The sequence below is a fragment of the Salmo trutta genome, chromosome 15, assembly GCF_901001165.1.
Source record: "Salmo trutta chromosome 15, fSalTru1.1, whole genome shotgun sequence".
Lineage (NCBI taxonomy): Eukaryota > Metazoa > Chordata > Actinopteri > Salmoniformes > Salmonidae > Salmo > Salmo trutta.
In genome coordinates this window covers 23,589,553-23,615,307 of record NC_042971.1, presented here as the reverse complement: position 1 = coordinate 23,615,307, position 25,755 = coordinate 23,589,553, and the positions used below count along the sequence as shown (strand labels likewise).

General features: G+C 42.5%; 1 protein-coding gene across 1 annotated transcript; it reads left to right on the top strand.

Annotated features, from left to right (window-relative positions):
* The first annotated feature begins 991 nt into the window (after positions 1-991).
* On the top strand, positions 992-25,617 carry vps11 (VPS11 core subunit of CORVET and HOPS complexes). The gene is made up of 16 exons (XM_029690755.1): positions 992-1,147; positions 1,549-1,697; positions 1,809-1,944; positions 2,052-2,215; positions 2,465-2,712; positions 3,021-3,222; positions 3,398-3,549; positions 4,857-5,043; positions 11,125-11,268; positions 11,666-11,869; positions 12,150-12,311; positions 12,531-12,664; positions 14,396-14,598; positions 16,491-16,662; positions 21,285-21,507; positions 23,724-25,617. Exons 1-16 carry the CDS (start codon positions 1,006-1,008, stop codon positions 23,889-23,891), a joined length of 2,790 nt encoding a protein of 929 aa, XP_029546615.1. The 5' UTR covers positions 992-1,005; the 3' UTR covers positions 23,892-25,617.
* Positions 25,618-25,755: the final 138 nt, after the last annotated feature.

The following is a 25,755-nucleotide window of genomic DNA, read 5'->3' as shown; positions in this document are numbered from 1 at the left end:
TATCTTCTTTAAACCTGACCTTAACCCCAACCTTAACCAAACGGCTAGCCTTATGCATAACCTTAAATTAAGACCAAAAACCTCATTTTTGCTTTCATTAATTTTTACGATATATTCGATTTTGACTTTGTGGTTGTGCTATCTAGTGTTGGTGCTTTCAAGACCATTGGGGACTCGGAAAAAACAAGGTGGAATCATGACATCATTGATCTTCAGGTCGGAAAGAGGTTCCCGATTTGGGATTCCGAGTTTGATGACGGTTCTAAACGATTTTCACTAGTCGGAGCTCGTTTTTTTTCCCGAGGTAGCAGTTGTTCTGAACGCACTGATGTCGGAAGTCAGAGATTTCCGAATTCCCAGTTGTTATGAATGCGGCAAGAGCCCGTCGTCCACATTCCAAGTACTACAGAGTGATAGGTCCTTTCGGTGAAGGCTGTCGAGAACATAATTTTTGTGAATATGTGATTGGTCCACGTTCAATTAATGGGCGTAAATTATATGACATTGTATTAAGGTGACCTATTGTGTCGTCGAGTACTAGTTGTTGTAGTCAAAACAATGTGGAAGTCAATGTAATTTTTTTATTTTTTATTACTGATTGATTGATCTGTTACTTACTGGTACGCGTTTTTCTTGATTTGAACGAGTTATTAGCTTAACTTTATGTAAGTAATGTTTGTGACGCTAAATGTTTTTTTAATATGTGACACAGGGACTGCAGATGAAAATTAGCCAACGTGCAAAATATATAAGTGCAGGGGGGAAAGACGATTGAATGGGTGATATTTCAAAATTAACATGATCAACAGTTAACCACTTTTTTTTATGACCCTCGCCCTTATTGCCTGCCACCTACATTGATAAACATATTAATTTCGTGTGTTGATTGGCATTTTTTTTAAATATATAATTTACAATTATCTTCTTCCTCCTCCCCCTCTCTCACATGACTTGTGATGTGTATCACATGATTTCTTCCCTGAGGATACAGACAGTGCAAAGAAAATGGCTGCGTTCTTACAGTGGAGACGATTTGTGTTTTTTGATAAAGAGACGGTGAAGGACGCTGGAGATAATGGGAAGAACTTCGTCCTCCCCGTTGGCATATCTGCATGTGACTCGGGCCGGGGCCACATCGTTCTTGGAGATATCCTTTCGGTGGTTTCCATGACGTTAACATAGCATAGTTCATTTAGTTTGTCAATTCTAGCTAACGAACGTGCTACCAAGACAAGCAGTCTTGTCATTTTAAGCAAGTTAACTAATAACGTTAATGAAATTGAGTTTATATGCCAAAATTATGCTCATTGGCTAGCTGCAAGTAAGGAAATTATTATTGCTATACATGCTAGTCATACGACTAAGAAGAGTACATATTTACATTGCTTGTATTCATTACACTTCTTATTTCTATGGCTAATTTATATACATTTTAAGAGTATTCGAACATGGCCCTGCCTTTGTAATTGTCTCCTCTATCCCTAACCATGCAAATACCCATTTGTCTCTGATTTTAAAATGATGCTTCCTTGAACCAGAATAAATTACATATGGACGGTCAGATCTGGTTTTTGACACGCTCCCTACAGTTGTCCTCCTTTCAGGCTTACAAGCTGAGAGTGACCCACCTGTACCAGCTCAAGCAGCACAGCATTTTGGTCACGGTTGGGCAGGACGAGCAAGGAATTAACCCCCTGGTAAGACATTTAGTAGGATATATTTAATACTATCAAAAAACAGTATTTTAGTTTCCTTGGTAGTTATTTGTGAACTGTTACTAGAAACCCAGCTGTGTTACTGTTTGCCAGGTGAAGGTATGGAATCCGGACAAGCGTGACAGCGGGAATCCTCTGTGTACCAGAATATTCCCAGCAATTCCTGGGAACAAACCAACAGAGGTGTCCTGCCTCAGTGTACACGAGAACCTTAACTTTATGGCCATTGGTAAGTGGCATTTCTTCAGTACTACCTATGTCACCTATAGTTTAGATTTGGTTTTGACATTTGTGTTTGCTCCCTGTTATGAATTGATAATCCCCATGTCATTGCAGGCTTCACAGATGGCAGTGTGGTGTTGACAAAGGGTGACATAACCCGGGACAGGCACAGTAAAACCCTGACACTGCATGAGGGCACCTGTCCAATCACGGGCCTCGCTTTCCGTCAGCAGAGCAAAGTCACTCACTTATTTGTTGCCACTCTGGAAAAAGTCCATGTAAGTCATTTGAGCTTTTCAAATGTCACTCTGATAAGTGAAGTCCATAGAAGCAAGTTTAAGATCAATTCAGGTTATTCATGTAAATTACAAATCAATATTTGAAAGTGTCATATTTTCAAGGAGGTTTTGAATTGATAGATTTGAGATGGCATTGACCCCATGTCTGTTGCCATACTACTTTTCCCTTGGAGCATGAGCACTAACTTGCTTCTATTTCATTTGGTGTTGTTTCCACCCCATGTCTAGTGCTACACTTTATCGGTGAAGGAGTACCCAAAACTGGAACTGGACACCCACGGCTGTGCGCTGCGTTGCTCTGCGCTCACAGACCCCTCCCAGGACTCCCAGTTTATTGTCGCGGGGGACGAGTGTGTATACCTTTACCAGCCTGATGAACGGGGTCCCTGTTTCGCTTTCGACGGGCACAAGCTACTGGCCCACTGGCACCGGGGCTACCTCCTGCTGCTCACCAGGGACACCAAGTCTCCCAACAAGTAAGAGCAACTCTCTGATGGTGGCACAGCAGCCATTTCTATTGAACGGGTCCCCTAAGGTTCAAGGCCAGGGTCAGTATGAGTCCTTATAAAGGTCAAAGGTTAGCCAAGTGTCATTTCCTTTTTTATTGAAATGAAACACAAGTCATTTTATACTAAATCAATTTATGTTGACTGTAAGTAGAAAGAAGAAAACAGTAAGTTGTTTTTTGAGAAGAACACCCCTTAAACATTCAACCAAACATGCATATTTTTAGGTGATATATTAACTCCTATGACAATGTATTGAATACAAGTTCTGTACTCAGGTCTGAATTTGGGAGTAGAGAGACATCTCCTTCGGAGAAACAAATCTTGACAATCTACGACCTGGACAACAAGTTCATTGCCTACAGCGCTTCCTTTGATGACATCATCGACGTTCTGGCCGAATGGGGCTCCTTCTACATCCTGACTCGGGATGGAAAGATGTTTGTGCTGCAGGAGAAAGACACTCAGACCAAGCTAGAGGTTAGCCTAAAATACGCTGACTGACATCATGCCTTTTTTTCCCCTCCAATGTATTATGTTCAACTCGGCACCAGATTGAACTGGAAACTAGAAGACTACAGGTTTCAGATCCCAAGTATTGTTTACTACCATTGTGCCCTTGAGCAAGGCACTTAACACTTCAATCTGTCTTTAGATGCTCTTCAAGAAGAATCTGTTTGTGATGGCCATCAACCTGGCTAAGAGCCAGCACTTGGACAGTGACGGGCTGTCTGAGATCTTCAGGCAGTACGGTGACCACCTCTACGTGAAGGGGGACCACGATGGAGCCATCCAACAGTACATCCGGTATGATCTCACCCAGGGGTTGATGTATCTAACTTCAACTTCATAATACATTATTAATAATAATAATAATACATCCAGTACCAGTCAAAAGTTTGGATACCTACTCATTCAAGGGTTTTTCTTTATTTTACTATTTTCTACGTTGGATGTCTTAACTATTATTCTACAAACTATGAAATAACACATATGGAATTATGTAGTAACCAAAAAAGTGTTAAGCAAATCAAAATATATTTGAGATTCTTCAAACTAGGCACCCTTTGCCTTGATGACAGCTTTGCACACTCTTGGCATTCTTTCAATCAGTTTCATGAGGAATGCTTTTCCAACAGTCTTGAAGGAGTTCCTACATATGCTGAGCACTTGTTGGCTGCTTTTCCTTCACTCTGCGGTCCAACTCATCCCAAACCATCTCAATTGGGTTGATCGGGTGATTGTGGAGGCCAGGTCATCTGATGCAGCACTCCATCACTCTACTTTTTGGTCAAATAGCCCTTACACAACCTAGAGATGTATTTTGTGTCATTGTCCTGTTGAAAAACATATAGTCCCACTAAGCGCAAACCAGATGGGATGGTGTATTGCTGCAGAATGCTGTGGTAGCCATGCTGGTTAAGTTTGCCTTAAATTCTAAGTAAATCACTGACTGTCACCAGCAAAGCATCCCCACACCATCTCCTCCATGCTTCACGGTGGGAACCACACATGCACAGATCATCCGTTCACCTACTCTGCGTCTCACAAAGACAAAGTGGTTGGAACCAAAATCTCAAATTTGGACTCATCAGGCCAAAGGACAGATTTCCACTGGTCTAATGTCCATTCCTCGTGTTTCTTGGCCCAAGCAAGTCTCATCTTATTGGTATCCCTTAGTAGTGGTTTCTTTGCTGCTATGTTTACGAACTTGGTTTTACTGAAAGCTACCCACCCTCGTCTTATCCAATCAAGTCCTGTTAACATGATCAACAAGTTGCTTTTTTGCTAATCCTTAAGCATTTAGATTGTCAGTTGGATTCTTGGGGGAGATTTGTGAGAGGTCAGTGTTACCACTACCGTTGTATAGGCAAGGTGGGCTCTCCCAACTCAATTGCTTTAAATCGAACATGTTGGTGTCAGAGAAAAACAATGAAATGGAAAACCTACCTGTGTTTAAAAGAGAAAATGGGTTTTGTGCTCCAACAATGGGAGTAGATTGGCTGCCTGAAGTAAGTACTGAATGCAGACAGAAGGCAGCACCAAAAGCCTCTGCCGTTGTGTTCCATAAAATGTCAATTGAGAACGCAACCTTTTTCCCCTCCCTCCCTCAGCACAATCAGGAAGCTGGAGCCCTCTTACGTAATCCGGAAGTTTCTGGATGCTCAGAGGATCCATAACCTGACTGCCTACCTCCAGGCCCTGCACCGGCAGTCGCTGGCCAATGCCGACCACACCACCCTGCTGCTAAACTGCTACACCAAGCTCAAGGACAGTTCTAAGCTTGAAGAGTTCATCAAGGTTAGCAATTAAACTGTAAGCTAAGGGTTACTTAACAGTGTGTGCAGGGGAGTTAACTGTGTGTGCAGGCTTTCATTCCAGGGCTTCAGATAATCATGGTCCAGACTAGAGGTCGACCGATTATGATCTTTCACTACCGATTATTGGAGGACCAAAAAAAGCAGATGCTGATTAATTGGACAATTTTTTTTATATATAAATACAGTTGAAGTCGGAAGTTTACATACACTTATGTTGGAGTCATTAAGACTAGTTTTTCAACCACTCCACAAATTTCTTGTTAAAACTATAGTTTTGCAAGTCGGTTAGGACATCTACTTTGTGCATGACACAAGTCATTTTTCCATCAATTTGTTTACGGACAGATCATTTCACTGTATCACAATTCCAGTGGGTCAGAAGTTTACATACACTAAGTTGACTGTGCCTATAAACAGCTTGGAAAATTCCAGAAAATTATGGTATGGTTTTAGAAGCTTCGGAAAGGCGAATTGACATCATTTGAGTCCATTGTAAGGTGTACCTGTGGATGTATTTCAAGGCCTACCTTAAAACTCAGTGCCTCTTTGCTTGACATCATGGGAAAATCAAAAGAAATCAGCCAAGATGTCAGAAATAAAATTGTAGACCTCCACAAGTCTGGTTCATCCTTGGGAGCAATTTCCAAATGCCTGAAGGTACCACGTCCATCTGTACAAACAATAGTACGCAAGTATAAACACCATGGGACCACGCAGCCGTCATAGCGCTCAGGAAGGAGATGCGTTCTGTCTCCTAGAGATGAATGTACTTTGGTGTAAAATTTGAAAATCAATCCCAGAACAACAGCAAAGGACCTTGTGACGATGCTGGAGGAAACAGATACAAAAGTATCTATTTCCACAGTAAAACGAGTCCTATATCGACATAACCTGAAAGGCTGCTCAGCAAGGAAGAAGCCACTGATCCAAAACCGGCATAAAAAAAAAGCCAGACTACGGTTTGGAACTGCACATGGGGACAAAGATCGTACTTTTTGGAGAAATGTCCTCTGGTCTGATAAAATAGAATTAATGACCATTGTTATGTTTGGATAAATTAGAGGAGGTACGATCACGAATATCCTACAAACCGGACATCAACTGTAATAACTTATGTTTCACGGAATTGTGGCTGAAGGATGAAATGGATATTCAGCTAGCGGGATATACGCTGCACCGGCAAGATAGAACAGCACACTCCGGTAAGACGACGGGGGGGCGGGCGGTCTGTGCATATTTGTAAATAACAGCTGGTGCACAAAATCTAAGGAAGTCTCTAGATTTTGCTCGCTTGAGGTAGAGTATCTTGTGATAAATAGCATGCCACACTACTTTCCTATGGAGTTATCAGCTCTACTTTTTGTGGCTGTTTATTTACCACCACAGACGATGCTGGCACTAAAACCACACTCAGTCAGCTGTATAAGGAAATAAGCAAACAGGAAACCACTCACCCAGAGGTGGTGCTCCTACTGGCCAGAGATGTTAATGCAGGGAAACTTAGAACTGATTTATCTCATTTCCATCAATGTGTTAAATGTGCAACCAGAGGGGAAAAAACATATCACATGTACTCCACACACAGGGACGCGTACAAAGCTGTCCCTCGCTCTCCATTTGGTAAATCCAACCACAATTCTATCCTCCTGCTTACACACAAAAATTTAAAGCAGGAAGCACCAGTGACTCAGTCTATAAAAAAGTGTTCAGATGAATCAGATGCTAAACTACAGGACTGTTTTGCTATCACAAACTGGAACATGTTCCGGGATTCTTCCAATGGAATTGAGGAGTACACCACATCAGTCACTGGCTTTTTCAATAAGTGCATCGAGGACGTCATCCCCACAGTGACTGTACGTACATACCAGAAGCCATGGATTACAGGCAACATTCGCACTGAGCTAAAGGGTAGAGCTGCTGCTTTTAAGGTGCGGGACTCTAACCCGGAAGCTTACAAGAAATCCTGCTATGCCCTGCGACGAACCATCAAACAGGCAAAGCGTCAATACAGGGCTAAGATTGAATCATACTACACCGGCTCCGACGCTCGTCTTATGTGGCAGGGCTTGCAAACTATTACTACAAAAGGGAAGCACAGTCACGAGCTGCCCAGTGACACGAGCCTACCAGACGAGCTAAATCACTATGCTCGCTACGAGACAAGCAACACTGAGGCATGCATGAGAGCATCAGCTGTTCCGGATGACTGTGTGATCACGCTCTCCGTAGCCGACGTGAGTAAGACCTTTAAACAGGTCAACGTTCACAAGGCTACGGGGCCAGACGGATTACCAGGACGTGTGCTCCAGGCATGTGCTGACCAACTGGCAGGTGTCTTCACTGACATTTTCAACATGTTCCTGAACACGCCCAAGAACACAAAGGCAACCTGCCTAAAAGACTACAGATCCGTAGCACTCACGTCCGTAGCCATGAAGTGCTTTTGAAAGGCTGGTAATGGCTCACATCAACACCATTATCCCAGAAACCCTAGACCCACTACAATTTGCATACCGCTCAAACAGATCCACAGATGATGCAATCTCTATTGCAGTCCACACTGCTCTTTCCCACCTGGACAAAAGGAACACCTATGTGAGAATGCTATTCATTGACTACAGCTGAGCGTTCAACACCATAGTACCCTCAAAGGTCATCACTAAGCTAACGATTCTGGGACAAAACACCTCCCTCTGCAACTGGATCCTGGACTTCCTGACGGGCCGCCCCCAGGTGGTGAGGGTAGGTAGCAATATCTGCCAAGCTGATCCTCAACACTGGAGCCCCCCTGGGTTGCGTGCTCAGTCCCGTCCTGTACTCCCTGTTCACCCACGACTGCATGGCCAGGCACGACTCCAACACCATCATTAAGTTTGCAGACGACACAAGTGGTAGGCCTGATCACCGACAACGACGATACAGCCTATAGGGAAGAGGTCAGTGACCTGGCCAGGTGGTGCCAGAATAACAACCTATCCCTAAACGTAACCAAGACTAAGGAGATGATTGTGGACTTCAGGAGAAGGAGGAACGAGCACGCCCCCATTCTCATCGATGGGGCTGTAGTGGAGCAGGTTGAGTTTCAAGTTCCTTGGTGTCCACATCACCAACAAACTATAATGTTCCAAACACACCAAGACAGTCATGAAGAGGGCTTGACAAAGCCTATTTCCCCTCGAATCCAAAAAGATTTGGCATTGGTCCTCAGATCCTAAAGGTTCTACAGCTGCACCATCAAGAGCATCCTGACCGATTGCATCACCGCCTGGTATGGCAACTGCTCGGCATCTGACCGCAAGGCACTACAGAGGGTAGTGCGTACGGCCCAGTTCATCACTGGGGCTAAGCTGCCTGCCATCCAGGACCTCTACACCAGGCGGTGTCAGAGGAAGGCCCTAAAAATTGTCAAAGACCCCAGCCCACCCCAGTCATACTGTTCTCTCTAAGTGCCAAATCTAGGACAAAAAGGCTTCTTAACTGTTTTTTTTTTTTATCCCCAAGCCATAAGACTCCTGAACAGGTCATCAAATGGCTACTCGGACTATTTGCATTGTGCCCCCCCAACCTCTCTTTTACGCTGCTGTGCTGCTACTCTCTGTTTATCATATATGCACAGTCAATTTAACTATACATTCATGTACATACTACCTCAATTGGCCCGACCAACCAGTGCCCCCGCACATTGGCTAACCGGGTTTTCTGCAGTGTGTCCCACCACCCTCCAACCCCTCTTTTACGCTACTGCTACTCTCTGTTTATCATATATGCATAGTCACTTTAACCATATGTACATACTGCCTCAATCAGCCCGACTAACCAGTGCCTGTATGTAGCCTCGCTACTGTATATAGCCTCGCTACTGTTATTTTTCACTGTCTTTTTACTGTTGTTTTTAGTTCTTTACTTATTGTTCGCCTAATACCTTTTTTTTGCACTGTCGGTTAGAGCCTGTAAGTAAGCGTTTCACTGTTGTATTCGGCGCACGTAACAAATAAACTTTGATTTGACCTCAATCCTATAGAACATTTGTGGGCAGAACTGAAAAAGTGTGTGCGAGCAAGGAGGCCTACAAACCTGACTGTTACACCAGCTCTGTCAGGAGGAATGGGCCAAAATTCACCTAACTTATTGTGGAAGGCTACCAGAAACGTTTGACCCAATTTAAATACCAAATACTAATTGAGTGTATGTAAACTTCTGACCCACTGGGAATGTGATGAAAGAAATAAAAGCTGAAATAAATCATTCTCTCTTGTTTTTCTGACATTTCACGTTCTTAAAATAAAGTGGTGATCCTAACTGACCTAAGACAGGGAATTTTTACTAGGATTAAATGTCAGGAATTGTGGAAAAACTGAGTTTAAATGTATTTGGCTAAGGTGTATGTAAACTTCCAACTTCAACTGTATACACTTGTAATAATGACAATTACAACAATGCTGAATGAACAATGATCACCTTTATTTTAACTTAATATAATCCTTCAATGAAATCAATTTGGTCTCGAATAAATAATGAAACCTGTTCAATTTGGTTTAAATAATGCAAAAACAAAGTGTTGGAGAAGAAAGTAAAAGTGCAATATGTGCCATGTAAAAAAAGCTAACATCTAAGTTCCTTGCTCAGAACATGAGAACATATGAAAGCTGGTGGTTCCTTGTAACATGAGTCTTCAATTTCCCAGGTAAGAAGTTTTAGGTTGTAGTTATTATAGGAATTATTGTACTATTTCTCTCTATACCATTTGTTTTTCATATACCTTTTGACTATTGGATGTTCTTATAGGCACTTTAGTATTGCCAGCCTAATCTCGGGAGTCGATAGGCTTGAAGTCATGAACAGCGCATTGCATCAAGCATTGCTAAGAGCTGCTGGCAAACACAGGAAAGTGCTGTTTGAATGAATGCTTACGAGCCTGCTGCCTACCACCGCTCAGACAGCTCTATCAAATATCTAATTATAATATAATAAACACACAAATGCGAGCCTTTGGTCATTAATATGGTTAAATCCGGAAACTATAATTTCAAAAACGAAACGTTTATTCTTTCAGTGAAATACAGAACCGTTCCGTATTTTATTGAATGGGTGGCAACCCCAAGTCTAAATATTGCTGTTACATTGCACAACCTTCAATGTTATGTCATAATTATGTAAAATTCTGGCAAATTAATTACGGTCTTTGTTAGGAAGAAATGGTCTTCACAGTTTTTAGTGGCCCAAACTGCTGCATATACCCTGACTCTGCTTGCACTGAACGCAAGAGAAGTGACACAATTTCCCTAGTTAATATTGCCTGCTAACATAAAAGAAATTAAACTAAATATGCAGGTTTAAAAAATATATATACTTCTGTGTATTGATTTTAAGAAAGGCATTGATGTTTATGGTTAGGTACATTTGTGCAACGATTGTGCATTTTTACCCGAATGCGCTTTTGTTAAATCATCACAGCGTTTGGTGAAATTGAAGTAGGCTGTGATTCGATGAGAAATTAACAGGCACCGCATTGATTATATGCAACGCAGGACAAGCTAGTTAACCTAGTAATATCATCAACCATGTTGTTAACTAGTGATTATGTGAATTCTTTTTTTTGTTGTTATAAGTTTAATGCTAGCTAGCAACTTACCTTGCCTCCTTGCAGCCACAAGGTCCTTTTGATGCTGCATTCGCGTAACAGGTGGTCAGCCTGCCACGCGGTCTCCTCGTGGATTGCAATGTAATTGGCTATAATCGGTGTCCAAAAAGGCTGATTACCGATTGCCATGCCAATATGTCGACCTCTAGCCTAGACTAAAGTCTGGGAGTAGTCGAAGCAGATGTGTTAGTGATGGCCTGGAACAAAAGCATACACACCGAGTAGCTCTCCAGGATCATAATCATTGCCCTGAGAAGGATTCCAGAGTACTATTTTGGATTACAAAATGATGATAGAAAACCTATTGCTGTATATGGATATGGACAATGAATCGACAGATACTGTATGTATGTCATCATGCACAGAAGGTCTCAACGCTCTGACATCTCCTTTCCCGTTTGACCCCCCCCCCTTCAGAGCAGCGAGAGCGAGGTCCACTTCGACGTGGAGATTGCCATCAAGGTGCTGCGCCAGGCAGGCTACCACAGTCACGCAGTCTTCCTGGCCGAGAGGCACCAGCACCACAAGTGGTACCTGAAGATCCAGCTTGAGGACCTGAAGGTGAAAGAGACTAGAAAGTAATAGTGGATGTAGTAGTGTTAAGATGAGCCGTCTGAGCTAGATAAATGGACACCGGGTCCCCCCTGCTTACATGGCCTAACTGCCAGATCTCTTAATTTTCTCCCTGATAAAATAAGAGACTCAAAGCTCTTCAGTTTCAGGCTGTTGGACAATGTTGAAATGCGCAGCAGTGTCATTTGACTGTGTTTAGATTACTGAGTCAATCTACATTTAAGGATAGTTTAAACATTTATCACATTGAGGGAATAAACACATTTTACAATTGATGATTATAATTGGACGAAGAACCTCTAATACCCTTGGGTAAAGTCTACCTGATTCGAACGAGCCTTTACTGAAATTCAAACCCCTTTGTCTCCCTCTACGTTCCATACAGAACTACCAGGAGGCTTTGCGCTACATTGGACGACTTCCTTTTGACCAGGCAGAGAGCAACATGAAACGCTACGGCAAGACCCTGATGCACCACGTCCCCGACGGCACCACACTGCTTCTCAAGGGCCTGTGTACCGACTACCAGCCCAGCCGGGATGCCATGGAAAGAGACAGCCTGGACAAAGGCCCGGCAGTGGCCAAGAAGGTCAGCCGTTTAACCGTTAGTGGTTAACCTTAACGGGCGGCCTCACCTCCCAGGCAGCTGAGCACATTAGTCCTAGTGTTACTAGTCTAGCAGCATTAGTACTTTGGACTTGAGATCCTTTCTCTAATTAAAGTGGCTTTATCAATTACGTGTAAGTAATACAGCTTATATTGATAAGGATGGTACTACTTCTAATGGTAATGATGATACAATGCATGTATCATGGATAATAATGGTGGTAATAGTACTAGCACTCACTGTACTTACCTTTATCTCCCAGGCAAATTCAGAGGAGTTCATCTCTGTGTTTGCTAATAACCCGCGGGAGCTAAGGGCCTTCCTGGAGCACATGATTGAGGTGGAGCCCTTCTCCTCTCAGGGGGTGTATGACACACTGCTAGAACTACGGCTGCAGGACTGGGCACATGAACAAGACTCTGAGGTGATGGGAACACAATAATTTGTACGGAAAACTGCCACGTGTTCACTATCATTCGTTATCATTTACCAAATGTTTCATATTAGATGACATACCTGCAGCCTAAATTATTTATTACCAACAAACACCTTTCCTTACCTTTTTGTCTGGAGTATCAAATGTTGGGTTTTGTCTGGTCTTGTCTGGTCTTTCTGACTGTCGACTTTCTATTTTGTCTGGCAGAGGAAGAAGGTCCTGCAGGGGGCAGCACTGTCCTTGCTGAGGAGCGACAACACCGTATTTGACAAGGCCCTCGTCCTGTGCCAGATGCACAACTTCAAAGAAGGGGTCCTGTACCTCTATGAGAAGGGCAAACTGTGAGTATTCCTGTCTCTAAACCTCTCCAGTCCGAAACACATGATCCCAATTCCAATATTTCTGCTTCCCCCTGAAGTTTACACTCACTCACTCCCCCCAGTGGATTTAAAACCATGCGATTCTTGAGTAAAAGTATAGATGCCTTTTTTAATAGAAAATGACTGAAGTGAAAGTCACCAAGTGTAATACTACTAGAGTAAAGGTATGGTTTTAAATATACTTAAGTATCAAAAGTAAATGTAATTGCTAAAATATACTTAAGTATCAAAAGTGCAAGTATAAATAATTTCAAATTCCTAACTTCTTATGGGTACCTGGGACGGTAGCGTCCCACCTGGCCAACATCCAGTGAAATTGCAGAGCACGAAATTGAAAAATACTCAATTCAAATATTTAACATTCTTGAAAATATATGTATTATACATCAAAATAAAGCTTAACTTGTTGTTAATCCCGCCGCCGTGTCAGATTTCAAAAAGGCTTTACGGCGAACGCAAACCATGCGATTATCTGAGGACAGCGCCCCGCATACAAAAGCATGAAAGTCATATTTCAACCAGGCAGGTGCGACACAAAAGTCAGAAATAGCGATATAAAAAATGCCTTACCTTTTGATCTTCGTATGGTTGCACTCACAAGATTCCCAGTTACATAATAAATGTTTGTTTTGTTCGATAAAGTCCCTCTTTATAGCCAAAAACCACCGTTTTGTTGGCGCGTTTTGTTCAGTAATCCAATGGCTCAAAGGCAGTCACAACAGGCAGACGTAAAATCCAAATAGTATCCGTAAAGTTCGTAGAAACATGTCAAACGATGTTTATAATCAATCCTCAGGTTGGTTTTAGCCTAAGTAATCGATAATATTTAAACCGGACAATCGCATCGTCAATATAAAAGAAAAACAAGAAAGGTGCGCTCTCGGTCGCGCTCATGAAACAGGTCTGGCGACTTCCCAGGGTCCACTCACTCAGTGGTCTTACTCCCTCATTTTTCAGAATATAAGCCTGAAACAATTTCTGAAGACTGTTGACATCTAGTGGAAGCCATAGGAAGTGCAATTTGAGTCCTAGGTTGAGTCTCAGGTTTTCGCCTGCCATATCAGTTCTGTTATACTCAGACATTATTTTAACAGTTTTGGAAACGTTAGTGTTTTCTATCAAAATCTACCAATTATATGCATATCCTAGCTTCTGGGCCTGAGTAGCAGGCAGTTTACTTTGGGCGCGCTTTTCATCCGGAGGTCAAAATAGTGCCCCCTACCCTAGTGAGGTTAAGCAAACAAGACGGCACCATTTTCTTGTTTTTTTTTAATATGCATGTACGTATAGCCATCAGTACACTCCGACATAATTTACAAACCAAGCATGTGTGTTTAATGAGTCAGCCAGATCAGAGGCAGTAGGGATGACCAGGGATGTTCTCTTGATAAGTGCGTGAGCAGGACAATTTTCCTGTCCTGCTAAGCATTCAAAATGTAAAAAGTTATTTTGGGTGTCAGGGAAAATGTATGGAGTAAAAAGTATGTTCTTTTCTGTAGGAATGTTGTAAAGTAAAAGTTGTCAAATATAAATAGTAAAGTACAGATACCCCAAAAAACAACTTAATTGGTACTTTAAAGTATTTTTACACAAGTACTTTACACCACTGGACTTTTTGGACTTTATTGGTGTACTGATATTGTCAATGATGTAATTTGATTGATATAGTTGTTGATGTCCCTCTTTCTCTAGGTACCAGCAGATCATGCACTACCACATGCAGAATGAGGAGTATGGCAAAGTGGTGGAGGCCTGCAAGCGCTACGGCGACCAGGAAGTATGCTTGTGGGAGCAGGCGCTGGGATACTTTGCCCGTAAAGAGGAGGACTGCAAGGCCTACATCAGCCAAGTCCTGGAGCACATCGACCAGAACAACCTGATGCCTCCCCTATTGGGTGAGCGTGAGCCAGTGGCTATATTTGCAGTTTTTCTCTGTATTTCTCCTTCTCTATTAATGAAGACTCTGGGGCTTTCTGTAGAGATGTGCCTACTAATCACTGCCTGAATTATATCAGACCTCATCAACTTAAAAGAAACTCAAACTTTCTTTGGGGTCTTTTGCATCCACTTCCTGTCATTTGAATGTCTCACTGGCTAGAGTGTTCAGTTCTATTTTGACGTCACATGCGCACATCCATGATAAACTTGCCAGGTTAAGTGAACCTTAACCCGGAAGTGCCTTCAGAAAGTATTCACACCCCTTGACTTTTTCCACATTTTGTTGTTACAGTCTGAATTTAAAATGTTACATTTTGATTTTGTCACTGGCCTACATACAATTCCTGAATTAATGTCAAAGTGGAATTGTTAATTTTTTGGGGAACAAATTCATTAAAAATGAAAAGCTGAAGTGTCTTGAGTCTAAGTATTCAACCCCTTTGTTATATTCAACCCCTTTGTTAAGTTGCATGGACTAACTCTGTGTGCAATAAGTGTTTTTCCAGATTTTTTTTAAATGACTACCTCAACTCTATACCCTGCACGTACAATTATCCGTGAAGTCCCTCAGTCGAGCACTGAATTTCAAACACAGATTTAACCAGAGAGGTTTTCCAAACCCTCACAAAGAACCGCACCGATTTGTAGATGGATTTAAAAAAAAGACTGATATCCAATATCTCTTTTAACTTATTAATTACACATTGGATGGTGTATCAATACAGGCGGCCTTCCTAACTCCGATGCCGGAGAGGATGGAAACAGCTCAGGGATTTTACCATGAGTCCATTGGTGACTTTAAAATAATACAGAGTTTAATGGCTGTGATAGGAGAACAATGTTGTTGAGCCAGCCTCCGTTAAGTTACTCCACAATACTAACCAAATTGACAGTGAAAGAAGGAAGCCTGTACAGAATAAAAATATTCCAAAACATGCATCCTGTTTGCAACAAGGAACTAAAGTAATACTGCAAAAACAATGTTTTGTCCTGAATACAAAGTGTTATGTTTTGGGAAAATGCAACACATTACTGGGTACCACACTCCATATTTTCAAGCACAGTGGTGGCAGTATCATGTTATGGGTATGCTTGGAATTGTTAAGGATTGGGGAGTTTTTCAGGATAAAAAAAAGAAATGGAATTGAGCTAAGCACAGGCAAAATCCTACAGGAAAACCTGGTTCAGTCTGCTTTCTACCAGACACTGTGAGATGAATTCACCTTTCAGCAGGACAATAACCTAAAACACAAGGCCAAATCTACACTGGAGTTTCTTACCAAGAAGACTGTGAATGTTCCTAAGTGGCAGTTAGTTTTGACTTAAATCTGCTTGAAAATCTATGGCAAGACTTAAAGGGTTGTCTAGCAATGATCAACAAGCAATTTGACAGAGCTTGAGGAATTTTGAAAAGAATAATGGGCAAATGTTGCACAATCCAGGTGTGCAAAGCTCTTAGACTTACCCAGAAAGACTCACAGCTGTAATCGTTGCCAAAGGTGATTCTAACATGTATCGACTTGGGTGTGAATACTGATGTAAATTAGATATTTCTGTATTTAATTTTCAATAAATTAGCAAAAATGTCTAAAATATGTTTACACTTTGTCATTGTGTGTAGATGGGTGAGGAACAAAAATATATTTAATCCATTTTGAATTCAGGCTGTAACACAGCAAAATGTGGAACAAGTCTTTGGGGGTGTGAATACTTTCTGAAGGTACTGTATATGCTCATAGGAAAAGTACTTATTATAGAGCATTATTATAGCTGAGTGGGATCATTTTATTGGGCACTGTTGCTAAGTTTGTGTGTGTGCACGCATGTCTATGCACGTGTTGGTCCACAGTGGTGCAGACGCTGGCACACAACTCCACAGCCACGCTGTCGGTCATCAAGGACTACCTGATCAACAAGCTGCAGAGGGAGAGCCAGCAGATTGAGGACGATGAGCGCAAGATCCGCCAGTACCGTGAGGAGACGGCCCACCTCCGCGCCGAGATCCAGGAACTCAGAAGCAGGTGAGGGACAGGACCATCCTAACCAAAGTCCACTCCTAAAACAACACCTATCCCCTAGAGTTGGGTCTTGTTCACAAGTGGAGTTTCCTCTGTGTTCCATCCAGTTCATCTGACATGTATAAGGGGTGAGAAGTGTCTAAGAAACACAATCTCAATTTGTTTGGTGGCTGCACTTCGATGCAAATTGTTACTGTACAAGGCTCCACATTAACGATTGCCCGGCGCATGTAAAACATTTTTTGGACAAGCACATTATAGATTTAAGTTGTCTGAATGGACAAAAAAAAACACTCAAATCACAATGACAAACAATTAGGTTCCTCCAATCACAATTGGATCAAAGTGTCCTCCGGATGCGATGTGTTGCGCACTGTCCTCCCAATCTCTGCAGAGCGCATCAGAGATTAATTTTTGTAGACCTGCATTGACCCACACGAGCGGTCTTCAATCCTGCAGTCGCATGATATTTATTTATTTTTTTGACCAACGTGAGTTGATCATTGCTAGTTAGTGAGTTATTTGCCCAGTTGTAGCACATTTTATGTCAGCACAGAAAATCCTGGAAAAGTCATGGTGTTTGCATCACCTGAGTGTGTACGAGTGGGTCGTTGCCAGAGAAAGAGATTGCAGCAGCAGGTAAAATATTGGTATACAACAGACTAACTAGATAACCAGCCAAACTACACAATATGCTTTGAATTGGCTGTTTCGCTGGTTAGCTATTTGCATATATTAATGTAATTGTCATGTCCGGTGTCCTAAAACTTTCCACCGGCACTCGTGTATAGTTGATGATGCCAATGCTGCATACTCCGATTTGTAAAACTCTCTCAAGCTCTCAAAATTGGGTGTTGGAAATGTGTTCTGACATTGTTAGAAAGCTGGCATTCTCCTCTATTCAATACGGGCCATTTACTTCTGGCAATGTAAAAAAAATATTCTTAGAATAGCCTAATTGACTTTCCGAGTGGCACAGCGGTCTAACGCTAAGAACACACCGACAGCATCATTGTATTTTTGTACACCAGAATTACATTCCTTTCCAATGAAACGCTGCGTTTGCCAAATCTCAAATATCTTGCAGTATTGCTTTGCAGAGGCAGTTGCAGTGCGTTCGGTGTGGTGCATACATTGGGTTTATCGAACGTATGCGTCAAACTGTATGCGTAGACAGCTTGACAGAAATGGTAGAAGTTGAAAATAAAGGAGAGCCGCACACTCTAAGAGCTCAGATGCAAAAATGTAATGTCCAACGTTTCGACAGGCAAGCTGTCTTCATCAGGGTATGATCACAAACACTGCAGGGTGACTCGTTTATATAGTGTCAAAAGACACACACACAGGTGTCTGTAATCATGGCCAAGTATGGCCTAATATCATTGGTTAATTCTCAAATATTAAAATGACATGCAAAGAACATATAAAAAACAAATGAATAGCATACGATCATAGATTCAATTTCGACTACATAAGCCTACAAACAATTACAATGGCAAAGTCACAATAATCACAAGAATGGCTTCAGATCAAAGTCTACGTTGAGACTGAATGGAGCAAGGGTCTTTAAATTAAAGCTCCGGGCAGCCTCTCGTTTTAACAATAAGTTATCGAGGTCACCCCCTCTCCTAGGGAGGGTGACTTGTTCGATGCCAATATAACGCAGAGACGAAATCGAGTGGTTTGCTTCAAAAAAGTGGGCCGCAACTGGGTAAGTCGAGTTTTTGCACCTAATGGTGCTACAATGCTCTGAGATACGTACTTTTAATTTGCGCTTTGTTTTACCCACAATTTTTACCACAAGGGCAAGTTATAAGATAAATAACTGCCTTAGTGGCGAACGTAATAACACCTTTGATTGGGGTCTGTTTCCCTGTTTGGGGGTGTTTGAAGGATCTACATTTGTAAGTTCCATTGCATTGAGCACAGCCATTACACTTGTAGTTTCCATTCAGTAGGGGCGCAAATACACGTTGTGCAGGGATATCTTGGGGTGGTAAATCAGTGTACCAATTGGTCTCTGAGATTTCTGCCCCGCGAGAATACGACCAAGGGAAGGTCCGAAAACACATTACCGAGACTATCATCGGATTTAAGAATGTGCCAATGTTTGAACGATTTCCTTAATTTGTTCAGAGCACTTTGAATAGCGGGTAGTTAGAACGCAAGAATGCTTATTTTTACGAGACTGACCTTGAAAAAGGTAATGTTTTGAATTTTCTCAATGGCAGTATCAATCTGATCATTTTTGTACCCCCTCCTCGAATTTTCTTTGCGTCTCAGCTGTATTTCTGTCAATCTGATTGTTTTCTGCAAATTCTTCTGAATCGACAGAATAGGCTGTAGGGCAAACAATTTTTCAAGGGAAGTGGGTGACAATTGTCAGCCCTCGACAAACTGTTATGATCAGTAGGTTTCCTGTAAAGATTAGTGTATGGAACATTATTTTCACACAAGATCAGAAGATCAAGAAAACTGATTTGACGTATCAGATTGCATAGTAAATCTCAAATTGAATGTTGAACTTTTGTTGCATACATATCCAGATGACAATGCACACTATTTTGCGCAATGACACTATCTGTGTGTTCAAGGCGTAAGGCACTGCATCGCAGTGCTTGAGGCGTCACTACAGCCCCAGGTTCAATCCCAGGCTGTATCACAGCCGGCCGTGACCGGGAGACCAATGAGGTGGTGCAAAATGGGCCCAGCGTCGTCTGGGTTAAGGGAGGGTTTGGCCGGCCGGGATTTCCTTGTCCCGTCGCGCTGTAGCGACTCCTTGTTGCAGGCCGGGTGCCTGCAAGCTGACTTCGGTCGCCAGTTGGACGGTGTTTCCTCCGACACATTGGTGTGGCTGGCTTCCGGGTTAAGCTAGCCGTGCGGCTTGGCAGGGTCGTGTTTCGGGGGAAGCATTGCTCTCGAACTTCGCCTCTCCCGATTTCCGTAGGGGAATTGCAGTGATGGGACAAGACTAACTACCAATTGGATATCCTGAAAAAGGGGTAAAAAGTATCTAAAAGAAAAACCTATTTTGATAAGTAACTCCTATGCTGTCAAGGTCTCCCCTGAAAATGTAATATTCTGGCCTTGTAAATATACTGAACAAAAATATAAATACAACAATTTCAATGATTTTACTAAGTTACAGTTTATATATAAGAAAATAAGTCAATTGAAATATATTAATTAGGCCCTAATCTATGGATTTCACATGACTGGGCAGGGGTGCAGCCATTGGTGGACCTGGGAGGGCATGTGCCTAGCTCCCCAGTGGGTGGGGAGCCAGGCACATGCCCTCCCAGGTCCAGCCAATAAGAATTAGTTTTCCCAACAAAAGGGATTTATTACAGCCAGAAATACTTCTCAGTTTCATCAGCTCTTCTGGGTGGCTGGTCTCAGCTGATCACTCAGGTGAAGCAGCTGGATGTGGAGGTCCTGGGCTGAAGTTGTTACCCGTGGACTGTGGTTGTGAGTCCGGTTGGACGTACTGACATATTTGATAAAACGATGGAGGCAGCTTATGGTAAAGAAATGAACATTCAATTCTCTGGCAACAGCTCTGGTGGACTTTTCTGCAGTCAGCATGCCAATTGCACGCTCCCTCAACTTGAGACATCTGTGGTGTTGTGTGACCACTACTCATTTTAGAGTGGTATTTTATTGTCCCCAGCACAAGCCGCACCTGTGTATTGATCATGCTGTTTAATCAGCTTCTTGATATACCACACCTGTCAGGTGGATGGATTATCTTGGCAAAGGAGAAATGCTCACTAACAGGAATGTAAACAAATTTGTGCACAATTTCAGAGAAATAAGCTTTTTGTGTGTGTGGAAAATGTCTGGGATCTTTTATTTCATTTCATGAAACATGGGACTAACACTACGTGTTGAGTTCATATTTTTGTTCAGTATAGATTAACATGTTTTAGTTAGATACTTTGAAGTCGCTCACCTTAGCCATTTGATCCCTGGTTCATTAAATGAGGGAATTACTTTATAAAGACAAACAGTATTTGGTTGCAATTGTAATGTTGCAGGGTGGCCAACAATCCTCCAGGAAAGTGCAGGAGAGCTACTGGGTGTGCAGGATTTTGCTCCAGCCCTGCTCTAACACACCAGATTGTAAAAGAAATCAGCTGCTGAACAGGACCTTGTTAAGCTGACTCGGGTATGTTTGAGCAGGTTTGGATCAAAGTCCTGCACACCCAGTAGCTCTCCAGATGGAGGGTTATATACAGTAGCCTATCAGTGTAGTATTTTACTTCATGGGGGATTAAGTTCCTTGCTCAAGGCCACACCGGCAGGTGATATAATACATGGGATCAGAGACCAGCAGCTTTCAATTGTCAATACCAGTGACAATAATAATTTTTATTTTGTGAAGTGGTTCCTTGTATCATACAACACAATTTTGTCACCTTTTTGGCCCATGGTTTTACAGACCTTTTTTGGGGAGGAACAAGTGACTTGAGCTTTCGGACAAGTAAAAAATGTGTCCTACTTGTCCAAAGAACAAATGGCTAAAGAAAGTTCATGTCAAGTCCTGCTGTATTTTGAGTGCTTGATTTGACCTCACGAAGACCATTACATGAAACTGTTCTGATTTTCTCTTTTCTCTCTCATAGCGCAAAAATTTTCCAGAAGACCAAGTGCAGCATGTGCAACAGCCCCCTCGAGCTGCCCTCTGTTCACTTCCTGTGCAATCACTCCTTCCACCAGCACTGCTTTGAGAGCTACGCTGAGAGTGAGGCCGAGTGTCCCACCTGCACACCGGAAAACCGTAAGGTCATGGACATGCTGCGGGCCCAGGACCAGAAACGAGACCTGCACGACCACTTCACCAGACAGGTGAAACACACACTGACAGCCCTAGTCACTCCACTTTCTTCTTTGTGTGTTTGTTGAGCTGCCCAGTGATACGAGCCTACCAGATGAGCTAAACTACTTCTATGCTCACTTCGAGGCAAATAACACTGAAACATGCATGGGAGCACCAGCTGTTCCGGAAGACTGTGATCACGCTCTCCGCAGCCGATGTGAGTAAGGCCTTTAAACAGGTCAACATTCACAAGGCTGCAGGACCAGATGGATTACCAGGACGTGTACTGCGAGCATGCACTGACCAACTGGCAAGTGTCTTCACTGACATGTTCAACCTCTCCTTGTCCGAGTCTGTAGTACCAACATGTTTTAAGCAGACCACCATAGTGCCTGTGCCCAAGAACACTAAGGTAACCTGCCTAAACAACTACTACTGACCTGTAGCACTCACGTCTGTAGCCATGAATTGCTTTGATAGGCTGGTCATGGCTCACATCAACACCATTATCCCAGAAACCCTAGACCCACTCCAATTTGCATACCGCCCCAACAGATCCACAGTTGGTGCAATCTCTATTGCACTCCACACTGCTTTTTTCCACCTGGACATAAGGAATACCTATGTGAGAATGCTATTAATTGACTACAGCTCAGCGTTCAACACCACAGTGCCCTCGACGCTCATCAATAAGTTAAGGACCCTGGGACTAAACACCTCCCTTTGCAACTGGATCCTGGACTTCCTGACGGGCCGCCCCCTGGTGGTAAGGGTAGGTAACAACACATCCGCCATGCTGATCCTCAAAACAGGGGCCCCTCAGGGGTGCGTGCTCAGTCCCCTCCTGTACTCTCTATTCACTCATGACTGCACGGCCAGGCACGACCCCAACACCATCATTAAGTTTGCTGATGACACAACAGTGGTAGGCCTGATCACCGACAACGACGAGACAGCCTATTGGTAGGAGGTCAGAGACCTGTTCGGGTGGTGCCAGGACAACAACCTCTCCCTCAACGTGATCAAGACAAAGGAGATGATTGTGGACAACAGGAAAAGGTGGACCGAGCACGCCCATTCTCATCGACGGGGTTGCTGTAGAGCAGGTTGAGAGCTTCAAGTTCCTTGGTGTCCACATCATCAACAAACTAACATGGTCCAAGCACACCAAGACAGTCGTGAAGAGGGCACGACAAAACCTATTCCCTCTCAGGAGATTGAAAAGATTTGGCATGGGTCCTCAGATCCTCAAAAGGTTCTACAACTGCACCATTGAGAGCATCCTGACTGGTTACATCACTGCCTAATATGGCAACTGCTCGGCTTCTGACCGCAAAGCACTACAGAGGGTAGTGCGTACAGCCCAGTACATCACTGGGGCCAAGCTTCCTGCCATCCAGGACCTCTATACCAGGCGGTATCAGAGAAAGGCCATAAAAATTGTCAGACTCCAGCCACCCTAGTCATAGACTGTTCTCTCTTCTACCGCACGGCAAACGGTACAGGAGCACCAAGTCTAGGTCCAAGAGGCTTCTAAACAGCTTCTACCCCCAAGCCATAAGACTCCTGAACACCTAATCAAATGGCTACCCAGACTATTTGCATTCCCCCCCCCACTCTTTTATACCGCAGCTACTCTCTGTTGTTATCATCTATGTATAGTCACTGTAATAGCTCTACCTACATGTACATACTACCTCAACTAACCGGTGCCCCCGCACATTGACTCTGTACCGGTACCCCCCTGTATATAGTCTCGCTATTTTAATTTTTCTGCTGCTCTTTAATTACTTGTTACTTTTATTTATTTATTTATTTATTTATTTGTCTTATCTGTATTTGTTTAATCTGCATTGTTGGTTAGGGACTCGTAAGTATGCATTTCACTGTAAGGTTTGACATTTGATTTGATATTTTGTGGTAACTGCTGAGGGGGGTGACTCAAGTGAAAATACCCTCTTTGCTTGCCTTTTCTTATTCTCTCTCGCTCCCTCTTTTGTGTTCAAGTATGTTTTATTGGCCATGACTTGAAACTACAACAAAGTTTTGTATACTGTAGTAGTCAATAGTCATTCAATAAGACGTAGTAATAGTGCAACACTTAATCTATCAAGTCCAAAGATCAATATAAAGTTCACTACTATAAGAGGAAAGCTAATTTAACACAAAAGATCATCTTTTTTTCAGAACGGTTGTGTACGCTATCATTTCTTTATCCTGGCTCACTTATTTCTATGCATTTCAGCTGCGGTGCTCCAATGATGGTTTCTCTGTGGTGGCGGACTACTTTGGCCGTGGGGTTTTCAACAAGCTGACCCTGGTCACCGACCCGCCGGGCAGCAAGGTGGGGGTGGGAAGCCTGGAGGCAGACCTGCAGAGGGACCTACTCATCCACACCAAGAGGAACGCTTGAGGGCCACAGGGCACAATGGATACAACAGCTTGCAACCGTACACTATTACCCTTTTCACACTATCATGCTGACCCAAACTAAGCTGGCTCTGATATTTTATTTTCAGATTGTCCTTTTTAGCACAGTTGGTTTGTGTGGCTCGGCTTGGCTCAACGCAGTTGTGTGAAAAGCCCTTAGGTTCTGTGTTTTGCTGTCTGCTGCTCAAGCTAAGAATAAACTACTATACCCAGCTGCAACGGGGTCCCTGACCCATCGTGCTTTGTTCTGTAGTTCAGGATGCCACAATATTTAGTCAAGATGAATCAGTCATGCTCCTGTCGCAACACCAGTAAGAGATGTTGCTAGTTTCTGTTTCTATGCCAGGAGTTTCATGAATGTGTGATCGTGTTCTGATGCATGTTACTTAACACGTCTGTGCATCTGGGTTGTGTTTATTAGGTGAAATGACGGAAAACATTTTTGCAATGAATATGAGCATTACTTATTGTACAGGTAGTTGCTGTTTTCTTCAATTTGGCACCTAATAAACACAACCCTGGTCCAAGCACGGAGCACAGAGGTTCAGAATGAAGGGTTGTTGGGTGAATTTTGTTTTTATGCACTTGATTTATGTGTATTGTGTAATGTCTTTGAGCACTCTGTTTGAAATTTGCAAACTTAACTTAGTTAGAATTTGTATTTTTTAAAAGAAGACTAACTCTTGAAATAAATGTGGCTTATTGATACTGGGAGTGTACAGATAGATGCATTTTATTCCTTGTTGTGCCTTCTTGAAATGCTGTGTGCATGTATTTTTTCCATATGGGATGTGTCATGCCATCTCGTATTTGGATTTTATACCATGGCCTTGTTTAATACTCGTTTCTGATTGGCTTGAAGGGCATTCTCAAGCGTGCATTATTTCCCTATAAAGCACGGTATATCAGCACGTATAATTAAATCGCTATAGTTCATGCTTACATGTTTTGTTTGAGCTGCTTTTGAAACCAAAAGTCGAATTGAAAACATTGGCATTGTTGAATTTGATGTTCATAATAGCAAGCTAGGACTGATGGTTTGGTTAGCTAAACTAACATGGCTGTTTGGTTACCATAGCAACTACTGTGGCTATCTAGTAAACTTACTAGGTACGTCAGTGGATGTTGAACACATTTCTACCAACACATTTCTAGTGGAAACTGTGTTAAATTATATCCATGGTTTAAAATGGATAATCAACTCCGGGCTCTATGCATCCTCTGTAAAATATTGCAACTTCATGGACGGTCAGTTCCACTCAGCTAGAGCATAGTGGAACACACCTTACATGTTGTTCATTATCTTCCATAGAACGCATAGCCCCTCGTTGATTATCCCTTACTTATACAAATGTAGTCCATCTCACACTTCACTTTTTAAAGTCTGAATTTGGCTACCCCCAAACATCATTATTGTCTTTAATACACTTCTCTTCAAGGTGATTGCCAGAAATGTGCATGTTGTGGCTGGTGAGACATTTTGCCTAGATAGTGTGGTATCAACCAGTGATTCTGTAATGTCTTTGTATCAATCCACTTCTGTTGTATATAGATTTGACCTGCACATTACCTGAATAATGAATGAACTAGCTATATGTCAAATGCTTAGAATTCTAGTTCAATGCATTAGCATACTTGAAATGTGTCACATAAATGAAATGTTGAAAAATGTTTGTGCTTATCTAAATAAATCTGCACAGATATTCAAATCAATGGTCTGTGTAATCATTGTGTGACCGTTTGTTTTATTAACCAATGTATGGTGCTGCTGAGGGGAGGACTGCTCATAATAGCTGGAACGGTGAGTATGGAATGGCATCAAACACATGGATCTATGTGTTTGATGT